The sequence below is a fragment of the Heterocephalus glaber genome, unplaced genomic scaffold, assembly GCF_053883595.1.
Source record: "Heterocephalus glaber isolate CG9 unplaced genomic scaffold, H.glaber_assembly_v1.0 deba00001600, whole genome shotgun sequence".
NCBI lineage: Eukaryota > Metazoa > Chordata > Mammalia > Rodentia > Bathyergidae > Heterocephalus > Heterocephalus glaber.
The window spans coordinates 45,592,762-45,614,655 of NW_028258372.1; the positions used below are offsets into that span (position 1 = coordinate 45,592,762).

At 55.7% G+C, this 21,894-nt stretch overlaps 2 protein-coding genes across 13 annotated transcripts in view; one reads left to right on the forward strand and one right to left on the reverse strand.

Moving 5' to 3' along the window:
• The window catches only part of Hhat (hedgehog acyltransferase), a 280,152-nt gene extending 266,426 nt beyond the window's left edge, over positions 1-13,726 (forward strand). For all 7 annotated transcript variants that reach the window (XM_021242479.2, XM_004861997.4, XM_087194021.1 and 4 more), the window contains one exon: positions 9,871-13,726. In XM_021242479.2, coding sequence (XP_021098138.1) covers positions 9,871-9,962 — 92 coding nt within the window. In that variant the 3' untranslated portion in view covers positions 9,963-13,726. The remainder of the gene's footprint in view (positions 1-9,870) is intronic.
• Positions 13,727-16,944: 3,218 nt separating this feature from the next.
• Positions 16,945-21,894, reverse strand: part of Kcnh1 (potassium voltage-gated channel subfamily H member 1) — a 334,166-nt gene continuing 329,216 nt past the window's right edge. For 5 of the 6 annotated variants that reach the window (XM_004861998.4, XM_004861999.4, XM_021242471.2 and 2 more), the window contains exon 11: positions 16,945-18,695. In XM_004861998.4, coding sequence (XP_004862055.1) covers positions 17,853-18,695 — 843 coding nt within the window. In that variant the 3' untranslated portion in view covers positions 16,945-17,852. The remainder of the gene's footprint in view (positions 18,696-21,894) is intronic. The other variant, XM_021242476.2, reaches the window with a different exon arrangement.

Below are 21,894 nucleotides of genomic sequence, written 5' to 3' on the forward strand. Positions count from 1 at the left end.
TTCCCCACCCCGAGGTCACCGGCAACCAAGGCAGCATCTGATAGCCCTACGGGGAGTGTGCCATGTCAGGCCTGTGCTCTAGGTCACACACTTGACCAGCCAGCGGCTGCCACAGCTGAGACCCAACAGCCCCGTTAGGGATGAGCAGGAAGAGGGAACGGCTGGGAGAAGGTTCCCGAAGAATCCCAGCTTCTTGCTGCTGCCCCGACAGGATGCACACAGGAGACAGGGTGGGTGCTGCCCCCTAATCAGCGACCACAGCGACCATGAGCGCCTCTCTGCCCAGAGGGATCTGGCTGCCGCCTTGGATCTGTATAGCCAATGCGTGCACAGCTGGCCCAGGTGTTTGATTTGGAGCAGCGTGGCCCTGGGTGTCTGTCCTCAGACTGCCACACTGGCTCCTGCCAAGTCCCAGGGTCGGGGAATTAGGCTGCCCATGGGCAGCAGTGCCAGAGGGATCCTTTGCGTGCTTCAGACAGATCCCAGCTGGGGTGAGGCCTAGGCAGTCCTGCCTGTGTCCCAGCAGCTCCTCCCTGGAGGTGTTGGCCAGAGCAGGTGCCGGGGGACACACGCCCCTTTGGAGTGAGGTCTTCCAGGCACATACTCGTCCTCCTGCATCGCTGGGGTTGATAAAGTGTCTGAGTCACATACAGCAGTGAGTGGCCTCACGGCACCTTGCCGCCACTTTCCATGTGTTCTGACGTGGCCACGGCCCCCTGGACACCACCTCCTACCCCTTGATGGGCAGCAGTGCCCCTCGGCCTTCGTACGTACAGAGTTCCCTGGAACAGCAAGGCGATTCCAGGACTTGCATTCTATGGACTGTGACCTCTTGCTCAGAGGGCTTGGCGGGGTGTCTGGCTCCACTCCCATCAGAGGCAGCCGTCTTCCTTGGGCGGGAGCTTTCTCAGCACAGAGTTGCCTGGTGCCCGAAAGCTGGCTGCCTGGAACCCAGAGCGCCCGTTTCTTACTGGAAACTGAATGGCACAGGGCCCCGTTGGTAGGAGCCTGATCTCCTGTGCCCTCTGCTTCTCATCCCTCCCTGCGCCTGCGTGGTCCTCCCAGCTGAGAGTCGGTTTCCTGCGGCTTCCACGGGGAGCTCTCCCTGGCCTCCAAGCAGAGGCTCCTGTGCGATGCTGCTGCCTATTCAGCGTGGCGCCTGGAATGGTTCGGCCTTGCTTCAGCGACAGTGACAGGCAGGTGCTTTGTCTTAGTCTCTGCTGAGCTGAGCACACGTCTGCTGGTCCCTGCTTCCCTGAGATGACAGCAGCAGTGACCACGGTTGCTGTCCAGGGCATGTATGTCCCACGCAGCCACCTGGCTCCACAGCCCCACGTGCCTGCCGCAGAAGTGGGTCACTTGGGAAGAGCAGCTTTGGTGTCAGAAAGCTGGGCTCTGGGTGTCCCTGAAGGTCATTCCCAGGGTGACACCTGTGATGTAAGAGCCCTTGTCCCATCCCTGGAGAGCTGTGCAGTGCCCCTCGTGCAGGACTTGCTGAGCGCTCTGGGGAGGACTGTGGAGCTGGGGGGTGCCCGGGCCTGACCCCTGCCCTCCTGTCTCTAGCCCTTGCACACACCACCACCGGGAGGTGAGACCCCTTTCTAATCGCTGCGCTGGCCCTCGCCGCCCTGCCCTTCACTGGGCAGCAGAGCAGGGAGGGAGCAGGGCTGCCCCTGGGACTCTCTCTCCACAGCTTGCTGCTGAGCCAGGCTTCTGCACACAGTGAGTGGGGCGGAACCTCTCCTCCTCCTGCCCTCCTGCTCCTTGCTCTGAAATTCAAGTTGGAGCCTGGGGTCCGTTGTCCCACAGCTGCTTGAGGGAATGCACAGGGGGCGTCCCTCTGGGGCATCAGCTCTTAGGACACTGGCGGCTCAGCCTGGGCAGAGGCCCTGGCACAGGCAGGAGTGGGGGCCGCACCTGCTTCCTCCCCTCCAGGCACTCGTGCGTGACCCCTGGGCTTGGGGGTGGGGTCCCTGGGGTACAGGGTCAGTCTCTCTTCTGGGCATTTTTGGCTACCCGAAGTAGGGTTTTGGTGCCTTGTAACTGGGTACTCCAGCCAGCTCTGTGTGTTTCATCTTGCTGTTGTCTGACCCTGGCTGCACCAAGGCCCGGCCCAGGGTGAACATGCAGATCTGCCACTGCCAGAGCTGGTTCTCCTTGTGGTCCAGAGGAAGCCCCTCCGTGTCTGGCTTCCCGCCCTCGGCCTGCTTCAGGGGGCTCCCGCTGCCAGTGTGCCCTCGCCCAGCCCTGCCCCCTGCCGTTCTGTGATCCCTGGTACAAGCCCCCAGGCGTGTCCACCCCTCCCGGGACCTGGTTCCCAGACCTCTGACCTGGAAGTGACAGCTGCTGAGTGCAGCTGGTTTTATTTCGCTCGTTCGCCTTGTTGGTGTCAGCCACGTCCGGCCACCCAGGCTTTGGGAGCCCGTGTGCTCCGGAGCCGCCCGTGTGCGCAGGGCTGCCCAGCTCAGAGCAGGTGTCCTCAGGCCCAGCGCGTCCTTTTCAGATGAAGGTGACCCTGCCTCTCACAAGAGTCAGGGCTGCCAGCCCAAATGCTGGGCACACCGTGGTGCTTCAAAAGTACAGCAGTCCTCACGCGTGTGTGGTTTTGTTTTTCCTGAGATTTCAGTTACCTGTGGTCAGCCTCAGTCCAAAAATACTAAACGGGAAAGTCAAGAAATAAATCCAGCTTTACATGGTGCAGCACGCTGAGAGCCGATGCTCTGTGCTGTCTCACTCTGTCCCTGTGGGACGGGCACCTCCCGGACACAGTTGTGCCCCTCCCCTCCGGTCACCCAGAGCAGACCGCCCCTGTCCTGTCAGGTCAGCAGCCAGCGCCACCCCAGTGTCCTCCCCTGCACACAGACCTGCAGCCCCACAAGGGAAGGGTGACAGCCTGCGATGCAAAGTTGACAGGAGCCCCAGTGTGGTGGTGCACATCTGGGAGGCTGAAGCAGGAGGGCTGTGAGCTCCAGCCCAGCCCTGGCGATTCAACGGCCTGTCCAGACCCTGTCTTAAAGTTTTAAGAAAGTCGACAGAGGGAGACCACATTCGGATAACTCTCCTTACAGTACATTATTATGATTGTTAGTTGTTGTTCATCTCTTACTGTGCCTAATTTATGACTGAGCTGTCACCCAGGTCTGTCTGCGTAAGAGCAGCATGCGTCGGGCTCAGTGCCATCGTCGCTTTGAGTGTCCACTGTGTCCTGGGCAGGGAGCAGTTGTCAGGCCCAGCCCTGAGCCCAGTCCTCGTGGTGCCGGGTCAGAACCCAAGTTGAGGGATGCGTGTGGGACCACGCCGCCCCTGGCTCCCGCAGCCAGGGTTGAGGCTGAGCCACCCCTGCAGGGACAGTTTGGTGGGAAGCAGGTGCCTACCCTGCTGGCCCTGGAGAGGAGATGTGTCTCCCAGAACCCTCTGCTTGCACTGTCAGAATAAGAAAAGTGGCTCTGGCTCGTTCTGCTCCCTGGGTGAAATGGTCTTACCTCGGGCAGCGAGTGCTTCCTGAGCCCCTGCCTGGGACTCGCAGGGGAGCTAGGAAGATGAGAAATGCAGCAGAGGCGTCTGCAGCAGGATGTGCGATTGACTGAACAGCGTGATTTGTGGAGGACGGCTGCTCATGCCGGTCAGAAGGTGCACGCGGCAGCCAGCAGCGGCCTGAGATGCTCCCTGAGGGCAGCCCCAGCCCCACTGCCCCTGGACCCCTTGTGGAGGCACAGGCTGTAACAGGCCTGTGGCTGTGACCCTGGTGATGGAGTGGGTTCTGGGGCTGAGGTCTGGCTGACAACCTCTGCCTGCCCCTCAGGTGCGCGGATGAGGGACTTAGAGTGGGGCTTAAGGAGAAGGTGCCTGGTTTGAGCCTTCCTGCCTGTGGCCTGCAGCAGGGTGCTGCTTTCTGAGCTCGGGTTGCCAACCAATCATTGGCCGTCCCAGTAGGAAAGGGGACATCACGTCTCTGAGCCTTGGTTGCCGCCTGTGAAATGGGCTGAGGCAGTGGAAGGGGCCTGCTCGTGAGAGCTGTCTGGGTACGGGTGGCTCTGGCAGTAGAGAGCCTGTGCCTCAGCCTTCCGTAGTCCTCAGAACAGGAATTCCCAGGGTGGTTGGTCCCTGGGTGGGCGGCACACAACGCCAGGACAGCTGTCAGGTGCGGGGCTTCCAGCTTCTGCTCTTCTCATAAGATGCTTTAAAAGACAGCTGAGTGTGTCTTGGAACACAGAGGCCTTAGCACCTGGGTTTGAGTCCCAGGTTTGTAAAGTATGTGAAGGTGAGAGATTTTTACTGGAACTCTTAGGATAGAAGAGCCTGCCCATCAGAATGTCTGTCCACATCCCCTGGTGCTGGAAGCCTGGGCATCTTTGCTCTCCTGGGTATCTGTCCTGCAAGGAGGGAGCCAGCTCTCTGACGGGAAAAGCTTCTTCCCTGTAGCTTAATTAAGGTTGAAGCTCTAAATTTAGCCCTGGAGGAAGGGCTGCTGGCTGGCTTAGGACCATTTGATGAATGGCTCCATACATCCCCTGGCAGCAACTCCCAGAGCAAATAAGACTTAAATAATCATTTTCCCACATCGATGTGAGCGTTGCTAAACATGAAGTGCTGTCGGGAGCCAGCGCTGCCTAGGCCCCTGAGTAGCTGAGGGATGATGGGCCTGAAGCTGGTGGTCGGTGCTGAGAGTACAGGGCAGGGAGTGTGGTGTCCCCAGGCCCCAGGCAGCACCCTTGGAATGGAGTCTGGGGCATGGTCAGGTTCTCTGGAGAGAGAAACACTGATCTTCCAGAAACACTGCCAGAGCAGAGTAATACCACTGCTTCTCAGCTTACGTGGGGGTGCGACCTGATAAACTCGCCATAAATTGAAAATGTACGTCAGAAATGCATTTGGTCCATCTACCCTCCCAAGACTGTCTGACTCCCGAGTACTGGCAGCGAGTGTGGGGCACAGAAAGGCTGCCTGGCTGCACCACACTTCCACCATGCCGCGAAGCTGAGAACAAGAACCTCGTGGACTGAGCCGCTGAGATGTGCACAGGGCGGAGACTGGCACTCAGGACCTCCAGAGGCGCGGCCGGGGGCGTGGACCAGCCACCGGAAGAGGTGGTGGCCGCAGCCCTGCAGAGCCCTGCGGAAGAGGAGTCCCAAGGAGAGGTCGGTGTCGCTTTCACTGCCAAGTTGCTAGCCGCAGACTCCCATGGTCTCTGCAGCCTCTGTGTGGCGAGGCCACTCCCTGGCTGTGCATGGGTCAGTGAGAGCGAAGCCGCCCTTTGGCCCAGGCCCATCCATCACCAAGTCCCTGGGCCTGTCTTCTGTCGCATCTCCTTGAGTCGCTGCTTCCTTCCATTCCCCAGCTGGACAGCCCCTTCCGAGCTGCAGTGCATCAGCCTGACTTCAGTCCAAAGCAGGGTGGCTGTGTGGGCAGAGCAGCAAGGTTACGCCTGGGCATCCCCAGGCCGTGGGTGGGTGTGTGGGCGACACTTCGTAAACACTGTGCATCCTTCATATTCGCAGGCCTTGGCTCTGACCGAGGACAGAGTCCCAGGAGGGAGCCTCGGTTCCTTTGCAGCGGGGTAGCTCTTGGGAGTGATGGGAAGCTCTCTTCCCCTTAGAGTGGCATTTGTCTGCCGGGTGACACTGCTCCATGGGACCAGAACCAGAGAGCCTCTCGGTCCAGCTGTATGGACCCAAGAGCCAAGCTGGGAGTGCAGCAGTGTTCTTCAACCCTCAGGAGAGCTGTGAGTCAGTAGGCTGCCAACCAGCCATTGGAGGAGCTGGGGACAGCAGGCAGCAGGTGCAGGGCCAGAGCAGTGCCTGGGTGGCTGGAAGGAGGAAGCTGGGGCAGTGCTGATGGTAGATTGAAAAAATACAACTAATGGGCAGAGTGACACTCTCCAGTCTGTTCAAATAGAATTCAGCCCGACACTGTGGGCTTTGAGCAGGGCCCAGCCCTTTTGAGGCAGTGTGGCTTTGGGTGAGGTTGTCAGTGTTGTGCCCAGGATCTGCCAGCTTCTGACGGCCAGGACTCCTGCACCTCACAAGCCCCGTTCCTCCCTGACTGGGGACACAGCTCCTACCTCAGTGCTCGGAGAATTTGCCATGACTGTGGTCTCTGGGCACCATATGGTCGTTGCACATTCTCTGCAGATGCACATGTGCACAGGCCACAGTGCTGGGAGGCTGAAGCAGGGCAGCAGGAAGCTCGCTCCCATCTCCTCCTAGAGACAGAAGCAGTAGGATGTGGCTTCCCACAAGGCCCTGCCCGAGCCGTGACAGTGCCCGGGCCTGTGTCGGGAGTGCTGCCTGACCTGAGTGGCGAGCCGTGATGGGCACTGACTCCGTACTCCTCTCTCACGGGCTTGGTTTCTTCCTGGGAAGGGATCTGAGCTGTCTCAGCCACAGGCTCCCCTCTCCAGAGCACTTCTGACCACCCTGCCTCTTCCACAGCCCCGTGGACCAGGGCCCGGTGAGGGGGCCCAGCGCTGGGTCTCATCCCAGCACGTCCCCTCCCCAAGGGAGGTGGAGGATGGAAGGTCTATGGCCATTCAACATTTGAACCATTTAACATGTGGGCATCTTGGGGCACAGATGGCCTAGGACGCTGCAACCCATGGCTGAGAGTCTGTGACTCGCTCATGTCCCAGTGCTACCTTAAAGTACTTTTATGTCAGCTTTATTGCAGACTACTGCACCAGTGTCCTTTCCAGAGATAGGGTTGGATGGGTTTTGCCAGTTGTGTGTGCGCTGGAAATCATTCTCCCAAGTGTGGGCATCAGCCGGGTTTCCGGCGTCCAGGCAGCTGGCCCCCCGCCCTGCTCCAGGTGTGCTGACGGGCTGTGTGTGACCGTGAGGTAGGCCCTATTTCAGTAGTTGGAGTGATATACATCATTCTCCCAAGGGCTTCTTTCACTCAGCGGGGCTCTGCATTGTGATAAATTATGCATAACACAAATACCTTTTAATAGTTTTTAGCTACAGTTCTGGGCAGTGAGTGTGCTCACATTATCACGCCGCCTTCACCACCACATGTCTCTGGAACTTCACCTCCCAAACTGCAGCTTTCTACCCATCCACAGCAGCTCCCATTCCTCTCCTCCTCCGCCCAGAAACCGCCCTCCTATTCCTGCCTCAGAACGACCACTCCGGGCACCTTGTTTACAAAGTCACACGCCTGTTCCTTGTGTCTGAACTTCTGCACTCACCACGATGTCCTCTGGCGTCGTCACTGCTGTGACCTGTGCAGAATCCGCTTCTGCCCGGAGGCCGGAGTCTCATCACAGTGCACGCGTAGGCGTCCTGCGTCTCTGTCCGCTGTGGGTGGAAACTGGCTGTTTCTGCCTTTCGGTTATTGTGAGTGCCCTTCTGTGAGCATCGTACACAGATGTCTCTTCTAGCTCCTGCTTTCTGCTCTTTTTGGTGTATGTTGTGATTCTCTAGCTAATTTGGGGGGAATCTGCGTTCTCTTTCCACAGTACACCATTTCACACCTTTCAAACAGTTTTCATTAGACTGCTGCTCCTTCTGATCGTCTCCTCAGTTTCCGGAAGTGCATCCTTTGCCTTCTGTGGGCTGGATGATGATGATTGCTTCCTTCATATCTGAGCCTCTGCCTTTCTGGTCTCAGTCTAATTTAACTTTCAGAGAATTGCTCAGCCATGATAATCTCAAGTAAAATTGTTCTGCTGGAGTCCATTTAGCTCTAGCTAGTTCTCTCTATGCCCTGCCTCTTTATTAGCTGTCACATTGTACGGTTTGCCAGTACCCTGTTAACAGTACCATCATACAACTATCCACATCCTATTGACTCCATGTGTTTGCACCTGCATTGGTTCTGTCCAGTGACTCACTGTGCTGTATATTCCACTTGCATGTGTGGAGCTCTGTGCGCTGGAATGTGTACATCCAACCTCTGGGCCATCTTGGGGCGGCTGCTCCTCACGGAGCTATGTGCCGTCCAGCAGCTTTCATAGGGATGGCCCTACCGTCAGGACTGTGGCCCACGGAGGAGCCCCAGGCCAGCCTCATCTCTGCAGCAGGCCTCTGGGCTCCATGTTTGCCAAACACCTGCTGCGGCCTCAGCCAAACACAGCTGTCACCCACAGGTGCCTCCTGGCCCAGCCCCACCCCATGCTGCTCCTGGGCCTGCCGAGACCAGGTGTCGACCCCGGACCGCACTGTGTCTGAGCCACAGTGGGAGAGCGCAGGGCTCGGGGCAGGGTGCATCTCAGGGGGAGTAGCTGGCTGTGCTGGGCTGAACGGAGCCAGCCCCCTGAAAATTCATGCGGCCTGGATCCTCAGACTGGGACTTCATGTGGTGTAACTCAACTCCTTACCGCACTTGACGGGAAAACGCTCTGGATTTAGGATTCGTGACTGGAATCTGCATAAGAGGAGGAGCAGATAGAGAAACCACCTGAAGGGGGCAGTCATGGGAGGGACGCTGCCTGGAAGGAGCTGGAGAGGCGAGAAGGACCCTCCCCTCCCCGGGAGCCTTTGGGGCGAGGGTGGCCCTGCCAGCACCTTGGATTTGGACTTCAGGCCTCCAGAACTATGAAATAATAGGCATGCTGGCTGTTTTAGGCCACTGAGCTTCTGGTAATTTGTTACAGCAGCCACAGGAAACAAATACACTGGCTGTGGGGCTGGTCCTTGGCTCCCCTCGGTGCTCCTCTCTGCAGGGCCCTGAAGAGCTCAATGGCAAGGCAGCCCGAGGAGCAGGACAAAGCAGGAGTGGGAAAGAGCCAGGGCCACCGCCCGAGTCAGTCAGAGCCTGCCGGAGAAGCCCCTGTGTCTGCCCTGTCACTGCACCACGATCGCCACACCTTTTTGCTCCCCGCCAGTAAGGACGGCCGTGACTGCCTTGCTCTAGCCCTAGTTTTACACTTGAGATTCATGAAGTTGGTCTGGGTCACACTGCTGGTGAGTGGCAGATCCCAGATTTGAATTTATGTCTCCTGATGAAGAGCCTGCACACTCAGCCACTGGGCCACTGTGGCCCTCCTACTTTGCATCCTGGACAGCGGAGCTGGCTGCACAGCCCATGGTCACGTCACTCGGCTCCTGTTCCTTGGATGGCCTGCGGTGTTCACACTTTTATTCATGTGGTTTCCCTGGCAGCTCACCCCTGTCCCTCGTTCTCTGACACGTGTTCTCCCCACGTGGCTCAGTTTAAATGTGCTCCATCCTGTTATTTAGCCTTTACCCTGCGGGTCACAGTCGGTCTTTCCCAAGATAGAATTGGAGCACCACTGACATGCTGACATAGGACTACGTCTTTCAGTTTTGGCTTTGATTGCTTTCTGCCTTCTATAGCACCTCAATCCCTAAAGTCACCCCAAAAAGTTTGAATAAGTGAAATATGTAGAAGATTTGAAGATCGTTAAATAACACTCAACAGAAAGAGATATTAACGTAAAAAGAAGAACAGGGTTGGGGATTTAGCTCAGTGGTTTCGCTGCCTGCTGTGCAAGCACAAGGACCTGAGTTTGATCCCCGGTACAAAAACAAACAAAAAAAGAAGAACAGATATTCTAAGACAAAAGATCCACTGAGAGCTTTGAATTTTGTAAACTAATATTTAATCCAGAGTCCCCTTTCTGTGGGCTCATGACACTCAGTTCAATATATTGGTCATGGGACTCTGGAGCTTTCTTTTTCCGATTATCTGCTTAGGCCTGTAGACACATACCCTTTAGAAGCTTGCCCTAAGTGTGTCTGCACTTATGCTTACACATACCTCCTTTACGACCCAGTGGGAGTGTAAGACACTATTTGTGTAGACCGAGGCTGTGTTCTTTTGTGTTGCCTTCTCCACGGGGAACAGTTTGTCCATGGAGGAGGTCCTGCCCCCAGCGCATTTCTAACCACTCTTCTGTCTCCCCTACAGGCTGGCCATGGGTGACCCTGTCTGTCTTGGGATTCCTGTACTGCTACTCCCACGTGGGGATTGCCTGGGCCCAGACATACACCACGGACTGATTCTGCCTTCACCATCAGCCTCCAAGGCAAATGTGCTTCACCCTGACCTTCTACTCCAAAGTGATCTCCAAGGAGTTATCTTCTGGTCACCTTCTGCTGAAGATCTCTCATTCCAAGACTGGCAGCTTGATCTCTCATAGACAGTCTACAACCAGATAATCTTCTAAGTTTGGGGTCCTAGAGATTTTCTTCCCTGACCTCCTTAGTTTTCTGAGTAATCTGGGGTGCAGGAAATAGAGCATCTTACCCAGATATACATGGTGACATTTTGGTGTAGAACCCAGTCACCTGGCCCTTTGTGTTCTTTCTTCTGTACCAAGAGATAGATGATGTTGTTTTTTTGGGGGGGGGGATTTGGGTACTGGGGATCGAACTTGGAACCTTGACTTGCAAGGCAGGTGGCGGAACCACTGAGTGACATCCGCAGCCCCTGTAGGGTACACTTCTTGGTTAGCATTGGAATCCTGGTTAGTGGTAGGCCTACCCTCTGAGTAGTATTTCTGAGACACTCTGGCCGTATGTTGGTGACCCCTTTCCTGTGGCCTGCAGTGCTAGCACGTGCTAGAGCTCACACTGCAGCTGAGCGGGAAGGTGACAAAGGCACAGCTGTGTAGAAACAGTCCTGTGGCATTCCAAGGAGTCTGTGACTTGGAGTTCATCAGGGCAGTCTGCATTTCGCTCCTTGTTCCTGAGCCTAGCAGATGTGTGAACATGAAGTTCCTCTGACAGTTGTTTCCCAATCGAGAAGCAGACTTTAAAAATCTGAGGATGAGTGCACCCACAGCCGGGTGCTAGCAGACAGCTCACAGAAGGCAGGGACGACTTCCTGTGGCCTTGTCTGCCCTCCTAAGTCCTGGCGGTCACAGTCCTACTCTGAGGTTTATACTCAGTGCTATATATTGCCTCATTTTGATTCAAATGAGATGGAGCCTTTTTGTTACATAGAAAACTCCTAATTTTTTCTAGAATTATTTTGAATCATTTCGAGGCAAATGTTTAAAATCTAAACACATTTATTTAACTTAACTCATTCCTCCAGAAAGATACCAGATAAGCTCCCAATGGCTCCCAGTGGTAGATGGTTTAGAATATTTTTGTTCGGCTTTAAATTTTTGGGAGGGAGGCTGAAGAGGCTTTAAAATTTGAATCCATTGTGTATTTAATTTTGAGCAACCTTTATATAACATTCCAAGTACATGCACTGTCACCAAGTGACAAAGTGACAGGTTCCTGTGGACCTCGTACCGTCTTATATTTGTTCGTAATTGTCCTCGGGACTTGGCTGTGGTTGTAACTCAGTGAGAGGAGCTCTTAGAGTCCAGGGCCAATCATGTTTGTTGACTCCCTTTATTCCTAAGTGCTCTGCTCCAGAGAGAGATGGGAGGGGCAGGTGTTAATGACCTGGCTGGGCGCTTGGTGCTAGCGGAAGCAGAGGCCAGGCGGGAGAGGGGCAGGTAGACCTGGTCAGCGGTAGCCTCAGCAGCTGCCATGGGAAAGCAGATGTGTGCAGAAGGCTGCAGGGTGCGGGAGTTTTCAGGAGGAAGGAGCCTGGGGAGGACAGCGCCCTCAGAGGACGCAGCAGGGCTTTATGCGGTAGCATGGAGGCAGGCCTTGGGCCAGCCACAGGGAGTTTACCTGAAGTCTGCTTGGAAGGTAAGGGATTGCCAAGACAAAAAGGAGTGCAGACATGATTATAGGGATGTCTAATGTATGTAAATAATACGAAAGATTCTGAGCTTTCTGAAAAGGACATTTATATAAAACAGACTTATTCATTCTTTGAACTATGTTGGGAGAGTCAGTGGATGTATTTGAAATTAATAATCCTGAATTTCTTTTAAACTAGATCATTCAGGGGAGTTCCCAGAAATTAGTAAATGATCACTATATTTAGCTCCGTATTTGAGGCTGAAATAATCAATGTGGATTATGTAGAACCGTTGTTTTCTTTAATCCCTTATTGTTCTGAGCCGACAATACTCATCTCTACCTGCATTTACACTAAAATCCTAGAGTTGACCTCATCAAAAGCCTGCTGAGGACCCCGGGGAGTGCAGAATGGTTCTAGCTGAGGAACATCTGCCCCGTCCTCCGGCCAACTCTAGGAAGAGACTAGACAAGGTCCATGGTCCACACCAGCCCTGGGATCCTCTGACCCCAGCTGTGTGGGGCAGCCCAGGGGATCCCATGCATACGCAGCCATCTGGGAGGTCAGCAAGCCCGTGGTCATTGTGGCCAAGTCTTGGAACCATGCAAGGAGACTTAGAAGCATTGTTTACAGATTAATGTGTGTGAGGTGACAGCAGAACACCTTTGGTTTTATGAAAGCCTGCAGGCCTAGAGAGAAAATATATCACTGATGCATGTCATGATCCATGATCAGGGGAATGGCAGTTTAGTAGGTGTGAGAGTTTCCTCTGAAGAGAAACCAAGACTTCATACTTTATCTAAAATGATGATATAACTTTTGACTAAATATCAGATTAACCATAACCTGGTGATGTTTGCTTTTGCAGATACAGCAGGGTGAACCCACATGGTGGGGCTCGTTCCAGAGCAGTCAGTGTGAGAAGCTAAATGATCTCCACAGTACTGGCCTCATCAGTGTGTCCTGACCTCTCTGAGGTCTTTCTTCAGGGAGATAATTTTAAAACAAAGAAAAACCCTCGTGGAATTTGGAATTTTAAATACTGTCACCCTTAAATTATTTTTATTGTGCTTTTCTGCAGTGTAAATGAAGGGGGGTATTACTAGGAAATTATGTGCTCATACTGTGGCATTATGAGATCAAGCACAGGTCCGAGTTTGGTTTGTACAGTGGATCACAGACTCCTCATCCCTGAATTGAGTTACTGTGTCAAAGGAGCAATGCCATTTCTGAAATGTGGCCCACTGGCTATTAAATGAGCACTTGGGTTGGCAGTGTTGTGGAATCTTGCCCTGAGTGGGTAAGACCATTTAGTTCAGAGCAAGCAGTCCTCTACCTTCATAGCTCCTGAGGCCATTGGTGCAGTCAAGGATCAGAACTCCTGTTACCAACAGTGAGTCAGACAGAAGAGGTGCGGTTATGTTCTCCCTACTGTAGATACGTGTTAAATCTGTGTGCTGCCAGGCTGCAGTGATGGCGCATTGCCCAGCCTGACATAGTCTGTCCCCTACCGAACTCCTGCTGAAACCTGATCACCATGGTGGTGATGTGGGGAGGCAGAGCCTCTTGAAGGTACCGAGGTTGCCACGAGGGACTGTTGTGGGACTGGTCATTCTCACAGCAGTGAGTCCTCATGGGCTGGGTAGCCGCCCTGAGTCACCCTCACGTCTCCTCTCCTCAGCAGATGCGCGCTTGCCCCTCCCACTTCCACCATGGTCCAGAGCTGCACAAGGCCCTCATCGTGTGGGCCACCCTATCAGGCATTCCCAGTTTCCAGAACCAAAGTCAGCTTCTGTGCTTTACGAATTCCCAGTCTCGGGTATTCTATGAAAACACCAGAAATCGGACTGAGCAGTCTGTGCACACTAAGCAGTACTTTTAACACATAATCTTGGAGTCTCTAGAATTTTAAGTTCTCCAAAAACTGTAATTACAGGTGCTATTCCAAGTCAGAGCTTCCTGAATCTCAAAAAGGAACAGAAAATACCACCCTTGTTCTGTCATCTTAGGCCAGAACATGCAATGCAACATCCTACAGCTATGTAAGGAAAGACAAAAGGGAGTATCATGTATAAAATAGTTTATTACCGTAATAAATAAACTCTCTTTACAAATATCATTTGTGCTTGTTTAAAAATGTTGAGAAGGAAGTGTCATCAGTGGAGGGGCCCTCAGGGTTCTCTTCACATCCCTAGCTGTAGACCTAAGGCGAAGTTCCTGGCAGCAGCCTCTGCTGACCACAAAAATATCAACTCATTTGCACTTCTGTTTATTCATGCTTATTTGGACAGAGTGACAGACGTGAAGGAAAAAGGAAAACTCAAGGATCTGGCAGGACTTAATGGAAAGACTGCTAGTATATGGAGAAGGCCCAGAATGCTGATCTGCCCAGGAGCAGAAGTGTCCTTGCCTTGGAATGCTGAATGTGGACTGTCTGCAGCGAATGCAGAGACAGAGCCTGAATATTAAGAGGATGTATTCATTAGGCAGCGCATCCTTGATACAAATGCAGCTCATCTGATGCAAGAGCTGCGAACTTCTCACTGAACAGCTAACGGGCCCGTGGGATGACTCCTGAGCCACAGGTAAGGGGAGAGCGGCTAAGGAAAGGTGACTGGCAGCAGAGAGGGCACCCCAGGTCTGAAACGTGCAAGGTATTCAAGTCCAGTCCCAGAGGTTCCACAATAGTCTGATATGCTTGCGTGAGAATGAAGTTTCCCTTGAAACTAACGTAAGCTGCAGGTAAATTCACATTGATTCTTTTGAACTGTGGGGAGTGGGAACTAAAAGTTCTGAACACCAATGCCTTGGGTGAGAAGGTGGTACTTTGTCTGACGCTTGGGCTCGATGCCGAGAGGACTGAGGTCTCCTCCAGGTGGAGGGCGCAGGAGCTGGTGTAGGTCATTTTTACAGAAGCAGGGGGGAAGGCAGCACAGGGAGCAACACTGGACTCGGAGGCACAGGAAAGCCGGCCAGGCTATGCTGCAGGTCCCTCCGCGCCAGTCCGTTCAAGGGGCTTAAGGCTCAACATCTTTATTGCACACAGTACAACCTGTCAGTCAAATGCACACCAGCAACGTGTGCTCCACCTGAGCTCCTAAAAATGTCCCAGCATGCGCATACAATGTGGGAGTCAGCGCAACCCGGGGAAGAGCCGGTCTTCCCCCAGCAAGCTCCTAGAGGTCTTCCAGGCCTCCTTGGCCCAGCCTGGACAAGCCAGACAGCGGGCGCAGGCTTTCACCTCCCACCTGATTTGGAGGGTCAGGACTGCTCTATGGGGCAGGGTGACGGGGTGCGTTTTGCCCCTTGCCTAGGTGGCCCCATTTACGGAGGAGGAAGCTTCCAGAAAGTGATTGATGTGTGGCCAGCAGCGGCTCTGAGAGCCCTAGAGTAAAACAGGCCCCAGGAATCAACTAACAAGAAATGAAAGGAAGAAATGTATTTCCGAAGCTGGCTGGAAGGCTGACAAAGTGGGCATAGCTTTTAAACACCTGGCCACATGGGAGCCTCGTGAGCATCATGGAGCTCTGCACCAAGGGGGCAGCTGCATGAGTTGTGTGCACCCAGTGGCTGCTGCCTCCTTCCCTGGACATCACATCCTCCCCACCGGAGGCGGCGTCCATGGACACATGGGGTGGCACCGCACCGCTGGGGTCAAGAACGAGCCCACGTTGCCCATCTTGCTGCTTAGATTCATCCCTCGCTCCACCATGGGAAGAGCACGTTCCATAGCCCAGTGATTCAAGTCAGCCTGTCGGGATGTCTGCTGGGAAACGGAGCTTCCCGAATCAGGCTCAGAATGAGGAGGTTAGTGGAGATCAAGCAAGCAGGACTTACTGGAAACAGGTGCAATGTCTCTCCAAAAGACAACAAAAATCTCAGACATCTCTCTCTCTCTCTCCACATAATTTTTCAGTGTAATACTCAGTAGCTTTCTCTAGCCTATCTTCAGCCATTGGATTTCTACTGGAAGCGCAGGTCAGTGGTAGCTGAGGGTTGTGGGCCTCGCCCAGGTACCCGGGGTCATACCTGGCAAAGGCAGCACAAAGCAGCCTTCATCATGTAAAGGAAAAAGGATTGGCTCATTTAAAAAATGTTTTTTCAGAGAAAACAATTTTAGTAAAAACTCCTTAAAAATTGTTAAATGGAGAAGAATAAAAGCAGATACAGCCACATCTGTGCTGCTCTTAACTGTCACCTGCAGGAATCGTGCTGCAGGGTCTACAGCCTGAGATGAATGGATTCCCACGGCCAGGCGGGACTCCAGTCTCTGCCTGATTCCCTTTATCCTAAGTGCTTTCCTGAAGCTTCCTCTCCCAGGACGAGGCTGGACCCCGAGGGTCCCCAGCATCCCTGCCCTTCCGACCCAGGCACTCGATGTCTAACAGACGGCAGAGCTGGCAGGAAGTAGAAGGCCTCTGGTGTGGCCGGCGGGGTGCTGAGGAGCCTACCGTCGTGTCCCAGGAAGGGCGCCCCTGAAGCTGGATGTGGGGTTCCGAGGTGCCCCACCCTGCCAGCCCAAGCAGCAGTTAACGAGCCTGTTTGAAGAAGGGCAAACAGGAATGTGCAGGGTGCAGAGGGGATTCTCCATATTCTGTGGCCAGGTGAGATGCAGCCTCAGGAAGTCACACTTCCCCTTCCACGTGTGCTGCCATCTGGGGCTATGTGGAATGACAGGCTGGGGTGCCCCTGGCCCTCCATGAGCCACCCACGCACTCCCTTCACCACCCAGGGCCAAGCAGGTCGAAAGGGTGGAGGCGCCCGGAAGGAGGCCTTCAGGAACACAATCTTTGGTAGGACAGGTCTCCATCTTTTAGCTTTCCTAAGGACACTGGCCTCCAGAATTTTGACAGCAAAGTGATGCCAGGCGGAGGAGCTGTGGCCGGGGTCACCACAGTGCTACACAGGCAGAGGCTTGCGGTCTGGGTGAGGCCACGCTGCCGCCTGCACGCCTGAGTCCATCTCTTAAGGCTGACACCAGAGCTGAACTTCCGGCCGAGCTCCGCAGGGCTGGGGCCCTAACACCTCTCTCCAGGGTGTGCACCCAGGCAAGCGCCACTGTCCCTGAAGAGGCTGGTCTGCCTTCCTCTCTCTGATGCCACCGAGAGAAGCCCAAGCCCTCCAGTTGCCCGGCCCTGGTGACAAGGCAGTAAGTGTCCCAAGCATCGTGACACTGGATGCGGCTGCTCTGACCATGGCTCTGGGTTCAGACCTTCTTCATGGACCACAGCTTGCTCTCGGCCTTACAGAGATGGCTTCAAAATCCTGCTTCGTCCTTTCCCCAGCTCCTGTATGCATTATGATCACAGTCCTGCCATCCTTCCTTAGCAGGAAATAGGCTGGCATTCGAACAAGGCCAAGCATGGCTCCCAAATGTCCTCTAAAGACCCTATGCAGTAGGCAAAATACAAATTTCTGAAGGGCAGTCCCTGTGAGAATCAATACAGATAGCACTTGCTACAATCATTTTCTGAGGTTGTGTGTGTGTCTGTCAGTAAAGCAACTCTGGGCTCCCACCCTTCCTGCTGATGCCCATACCCTGAGGAATGCCAGGAGAACACTCGGAAGAGGTCAGAAGGAAAACACGCAGAGCAGCCCGGTGTGGAGCAGGGCCGGAGGGTTCCCCAGAGCCTCCGTGTGGAGCGTTGCGCGGGGCAGGCTGCAGGCCCGGACAGCTCCTGAAGCCGAGGCCCGCTCCTGGCCGTACCCTGGCCGTGCTGCACGCCTGGTGAGTGGGAGGGGCTGTTTGGCCTTCTCACCAGCGGCAAAGTCGAGGGGCTCTCCTCTCCCTGCGCCTCCAGCTCCCCTTGTCGGAGATCGTTGCAATGTCACAGTAGGGAAACATGAAGCCACGGCGAGCTGTGCAGGCGAGGCGCCCAGCGTGGCCGCTGGGGGCCTCGGCACGGAGGCGATGTGGTGTCCACATCGGGGCTACTCAGCACGCTCCTACTGGTTCCAGAGCGCTGCTGCTCTTTCGGGTAGCTTTAACCTTTCGTAAGTATCACGGTAGTAGAAAGTTTAAAATAAAGGCGAACACCCTTGAGACAGCACGCCCTTCTCTGGGAATCGCTGCTGCCGCGGGGCGGAGAGGCACCTCCTCCTCGGTCCCGGAGGGGGCGGCCTGAGCCTGTGCCCGGGCCCTTGGAGAAGCCGACTCTGGAAATGACCGGTCGCTCGAGCGTGTGTGGCGGGGTGGTGTCGGGGCGGGGTGCGGACGCGGACTGGTTTCTCTAACAAACCCCTCAGCTCCTTCCAAAAATGTCTCTCTCCGAGTCTGGGGACTGGGGCCCCGATATTTCAAACAGCTCCTGCGGGGACTGAGAGGACCTCCTGGCGGTTAAGATCCTGAGTATCTCCGACAGCTGCTTCTCCACGCTGGCCACCTTGGCGTTCAAGGCCTTGATGTCCTCCTTCAGCTCGAGCTTCGCCTCCAGGACGGCGGCCTGCAGCGTCTGCTCGGGGATGGGGTAGAAAGAGTGCTTGGCCTCGGCCAGGACGGGGCTCCGGTCCTGGGGGCTCCGGGCCTCGCCCGCGTTGTCCAGGCGCAGGTCGCTCTTGGTGATGCCGCTGTCGCAGGAGTCGGTCTTCTTCAGCGTGGCCTCGCCTGGCGCCTTCGTCCTCTCGGGCAGCGTCTCCATGGACTCGGCCTTAGACACCTGGCTCCAGTCCTCCGCCTTCCCGCAGGCGTCCTTGAAGCGCGCCCAGCCCCTGCGCTTGGCGCCCGCGCACTCGGAGCCCGGCGCGTGCAGCCTGGCGAGGTCCGACCCCGGCCCGGACCCCGGCCCCGGCGCCGCCTGCAGCGGCACGGGCGTGGCAGGGCTCTCGCGGACGGTGACCACGCTGGCCAGCACCAGGCCGCGGCTGGTGGCACTGGGCTCGCTGAGGGCACCGCCCTTCTCCACATCCGTGTCTTCAGGGTCCCGGCTGCCCCTCGCTGCCGCCAGCCTGGCCTCCTTCTGCTGCCGGAACCGCTGGAAGAGCCGCCTGACCGGGTGGTCGGGGGGCAGGATCAGGGGCGCCTCGTTCTTCCGCTTCATGCGCTCTTCCTCTTCCCGCTTCACGTCGCTGATCTTCCGGAACACTATCTGCGGAGCAGACAGAGGGGCACTGTTAGGCGGCCGCGTCTGCCCGCCCGGTCCCCGCGCCCAGCAGCCCGAGGAATGAACCCACCCGCCCACCCACGTGCTGGGAGCCGGAGCCTCCAAACTGCTTCCTCGCCCCGTGCCGGGCCCCGCTCTGCAAGTGAAACGCACACGGTAAGCTTTAAGGCTTCCTCTTTCCGCTCCCACCTCAGACCTGCTGGAGAATCTCCAGCGAAGGCTTTGAATCCGGAAGATAAAAGCCCCCCAGGGATTCCGGAGTTTGAGCCGCTCTGCTCTAAACCACGCTTTGCAGCAAGAAAGTCCAAGAGAGTCCCCAGGCAGGGGTCCCACTGTCTGTCGCCTCAGAGCCGACCTGGTGAACCTGCAGGCCCGCGAGAAAGCGGGTCTGGTCTCGGTGTGAGCCGCGTTTCCCCGGGGAGCTCAGAGTAACGCAAACAAACACCCCCGAACCCGCGCTTAGACTTGTCCCGGCGCTAATGCCCAGCACCTGGGCAGCGCTCTGGCTCATGAAGCATCTTGCCGTTAGTCCGTGTGTTCCTTGTCAGGTTACAAGGACACACAGCATTTCTCCAAGGCTCAAAGCAGCTCAACACCCAGAACGGGCGAGCTGCCCATCAGGGACCCGTGCCCAAGCCGAAAACTGAAGCTCCCTGAGGCGGCCCCCGGAGCGTTACCAACAGTGCTAGTTCACGCAGAGTGGACCGTCAGCCTTCCAGACTCGGGGCTCTCGCTCGGGGCTGCGTCAGCCACAGGTTACAGGGCTTCTTCCTGGGCCCTCAGCCATAGTTTCTGGATTATGCTGCCTGTGACAGTGAGACTGCAGGACATGTTTTGACCCTTGCTGTGTCCAGCCTTGTGGGAAGCAGCCTGTGACAGGGGCTGCCTTTTTAAAGGGAGTCAATGGTTGAGGACCAGAGGCATTGAGATCATGCAGACAGAGAGGCCCCAGGGAGGCAGCTGCTTTCCCACCATCCTGATCTTACTCCTGTGCAGGCAGCCAAGACTCACCCAGAGGCCGCCCCGGCCAAGGTGAGGCACCCACTGCCGGAGCACGGCCTCGAGGGTCAGACAGACAACCCATCCCAGCTGCAGCCCTGAACCCCGTGGTGTCAGACTGGTGTCTTCAGTCTCAGCTTTTGCCCAGATGGGGAAAATCTCTACTTTCCGGAACTGGCCCAAAGCGGTCGTGAGGTGACTCACGTAACAGCAGTGTCCACTGCAGATGCAAACCCTGCTGCCTGCCCTCTGAGGGAGCCTGGGTGCAGAGAACCCTTGGCTGCTCCTCCAGCCCTCTTGCTCACTCTGCTCTGTCTGCAGCACCTGTAGGTTTTCAGAGATTCCCAACAATATGGTTATTTCCATGCACATCACAGAGCAGCCCGGTAAATATGAACTGCTCAATGCCAGCAATCAGTCAACAAGTCCCAGTCCCGGACAGACGGGGCTCACGTCCTGCTCTGACTTGGTCAAAGCTCCTGGCACCAGAGGACTCTATACTGAGGTCACTCAGAGTGGGTGTTATAGCTTCAAGCTACTTACCTGGGTGCCAGTACATTGTCTTCTGACCGGCACTGAGCAGCATTTCTCCCCTTGCTGTGCCAACTTCTCCCTGGCGTCCTCAGCTGTGAGGCTGTTGTCCTGCTCTCCCTCTCCCACGGACGGACGTTGAGCGGCACACCTGCCCAGTCCCTGTGCTCAGGGCCAGTGACTGGAAGACCCCACCCCTGTGCCTACGGCACCCAACAGTTTCTGAACAACATACACGCCGCTTCCATCCTCGCCCCTCTCAAAGCTACCTGATGGCTTAAAGCTGTACTTTGTCAATTGCATCCTTTTCACTTTAAGAAAGCAGGGACTTTCTCTTTTGTTCAATATTCTCAGACTGTGCCTGGTACCTGAGGTGCTCTCATTGAGATCTGTAGAAAAAGTAATAAACAGGAACTATGGGCAGGTGAGCCAGTGGGAAAATGTCCCTGGCCTGGAGAGCTGAACTCACAGAGGTCAGTGTTATCAAAGGAAGGACTTGGCTCAGAGTGCACCTGGTCCTCTGTTAACTGTCAAAGCAGAAGGGAGGGACAGCCCTTCGGACTGGCCTTTCTGTGTCAAGGAGGCAGCACAAGCCTATCCAGCGAGGTCGGACAGCACTGTGCCGGTGTGGCAGGTACTCACGGCAGATATTCGTGGCTGGGTGCTCTGCAGTGCTCTCCAGCCAATGGCCCAGTGTCGGCATCCTGGGCTGACCAGCCTGCACACTCACAGCTTACGCCTACGTCACCTGTGGAGCAGCCCGGCGCTCCAGCCTGAGCCTGCCTTGGGAGGGCCGGGTCCCTCCACTGACTCGTCTGAAGCCCCTTGGCTCCTTCCAAAGTGTCAGCACTGCTGTGGCATGGCAGCCCACCTGAGCATCAGGGCCTCCCCCAAGGGGAGGTGACCCAGAGCTTTGGCCCCTCGAGAATCAGAGTAAAACCAGCGGCCCTCATGGGGCAAGACAGAGTAGTTCTGACAGCTTTGCTGATCTGGGGCGGAGGGCTCTGCTTGCTAGCTTGAATTGCATTTCTGGGGGTTAGTCACGGAGTCCGTCTCGGGCAGCCGCCGCCATGCCTTTTGACAAGGATTCTAGGGCTGTGCCAACAGGGCTGGCTGCGTGACTTGTGCCGGCGAGGGCCGGCCTCCAGCTGCAGCAGTCCTCCCTGCTCAGAGGTGCTCGTGTTTGCCTGGCAAGACCCCAAGCCCACAAAGCGGGTGCTCTCTGTGCTCAGCAGGCTTGCTCTGGAGGCCTGGCCATCCAGCCTTTCCACAGTGCTCCACGGGCTTTAATGGGTGCTATGAAGACAAGAAACGTTCCGAGGTGAAGTAAGTTTGAGCCACTGCACTGTACAGTTGGACCTCTCGGAGCCCGAACCACTGATGCGCCTTACAAATGTCCACGAGAGAGACACTGCACGTGGCCTTTCTTATCCATTTTCCCCAAACCTCCTCTTTCAAATCAGCAGCATTCCCCAGAGTTCCATCAAAACTGTACCAGCATGTGGGGTATGGTCTGCCTTCTGTATTCATGCCTAGGTTCCTGCTTCTTTCTCCAGGCTGCATGGTGCCTTGTAACTATTCCTGCATGTGGGCCCTGTCTGGCATGTGGGGCCTCAGTGGCAGATGTATCACCCCCTGGTGGATGGGCCTGTGT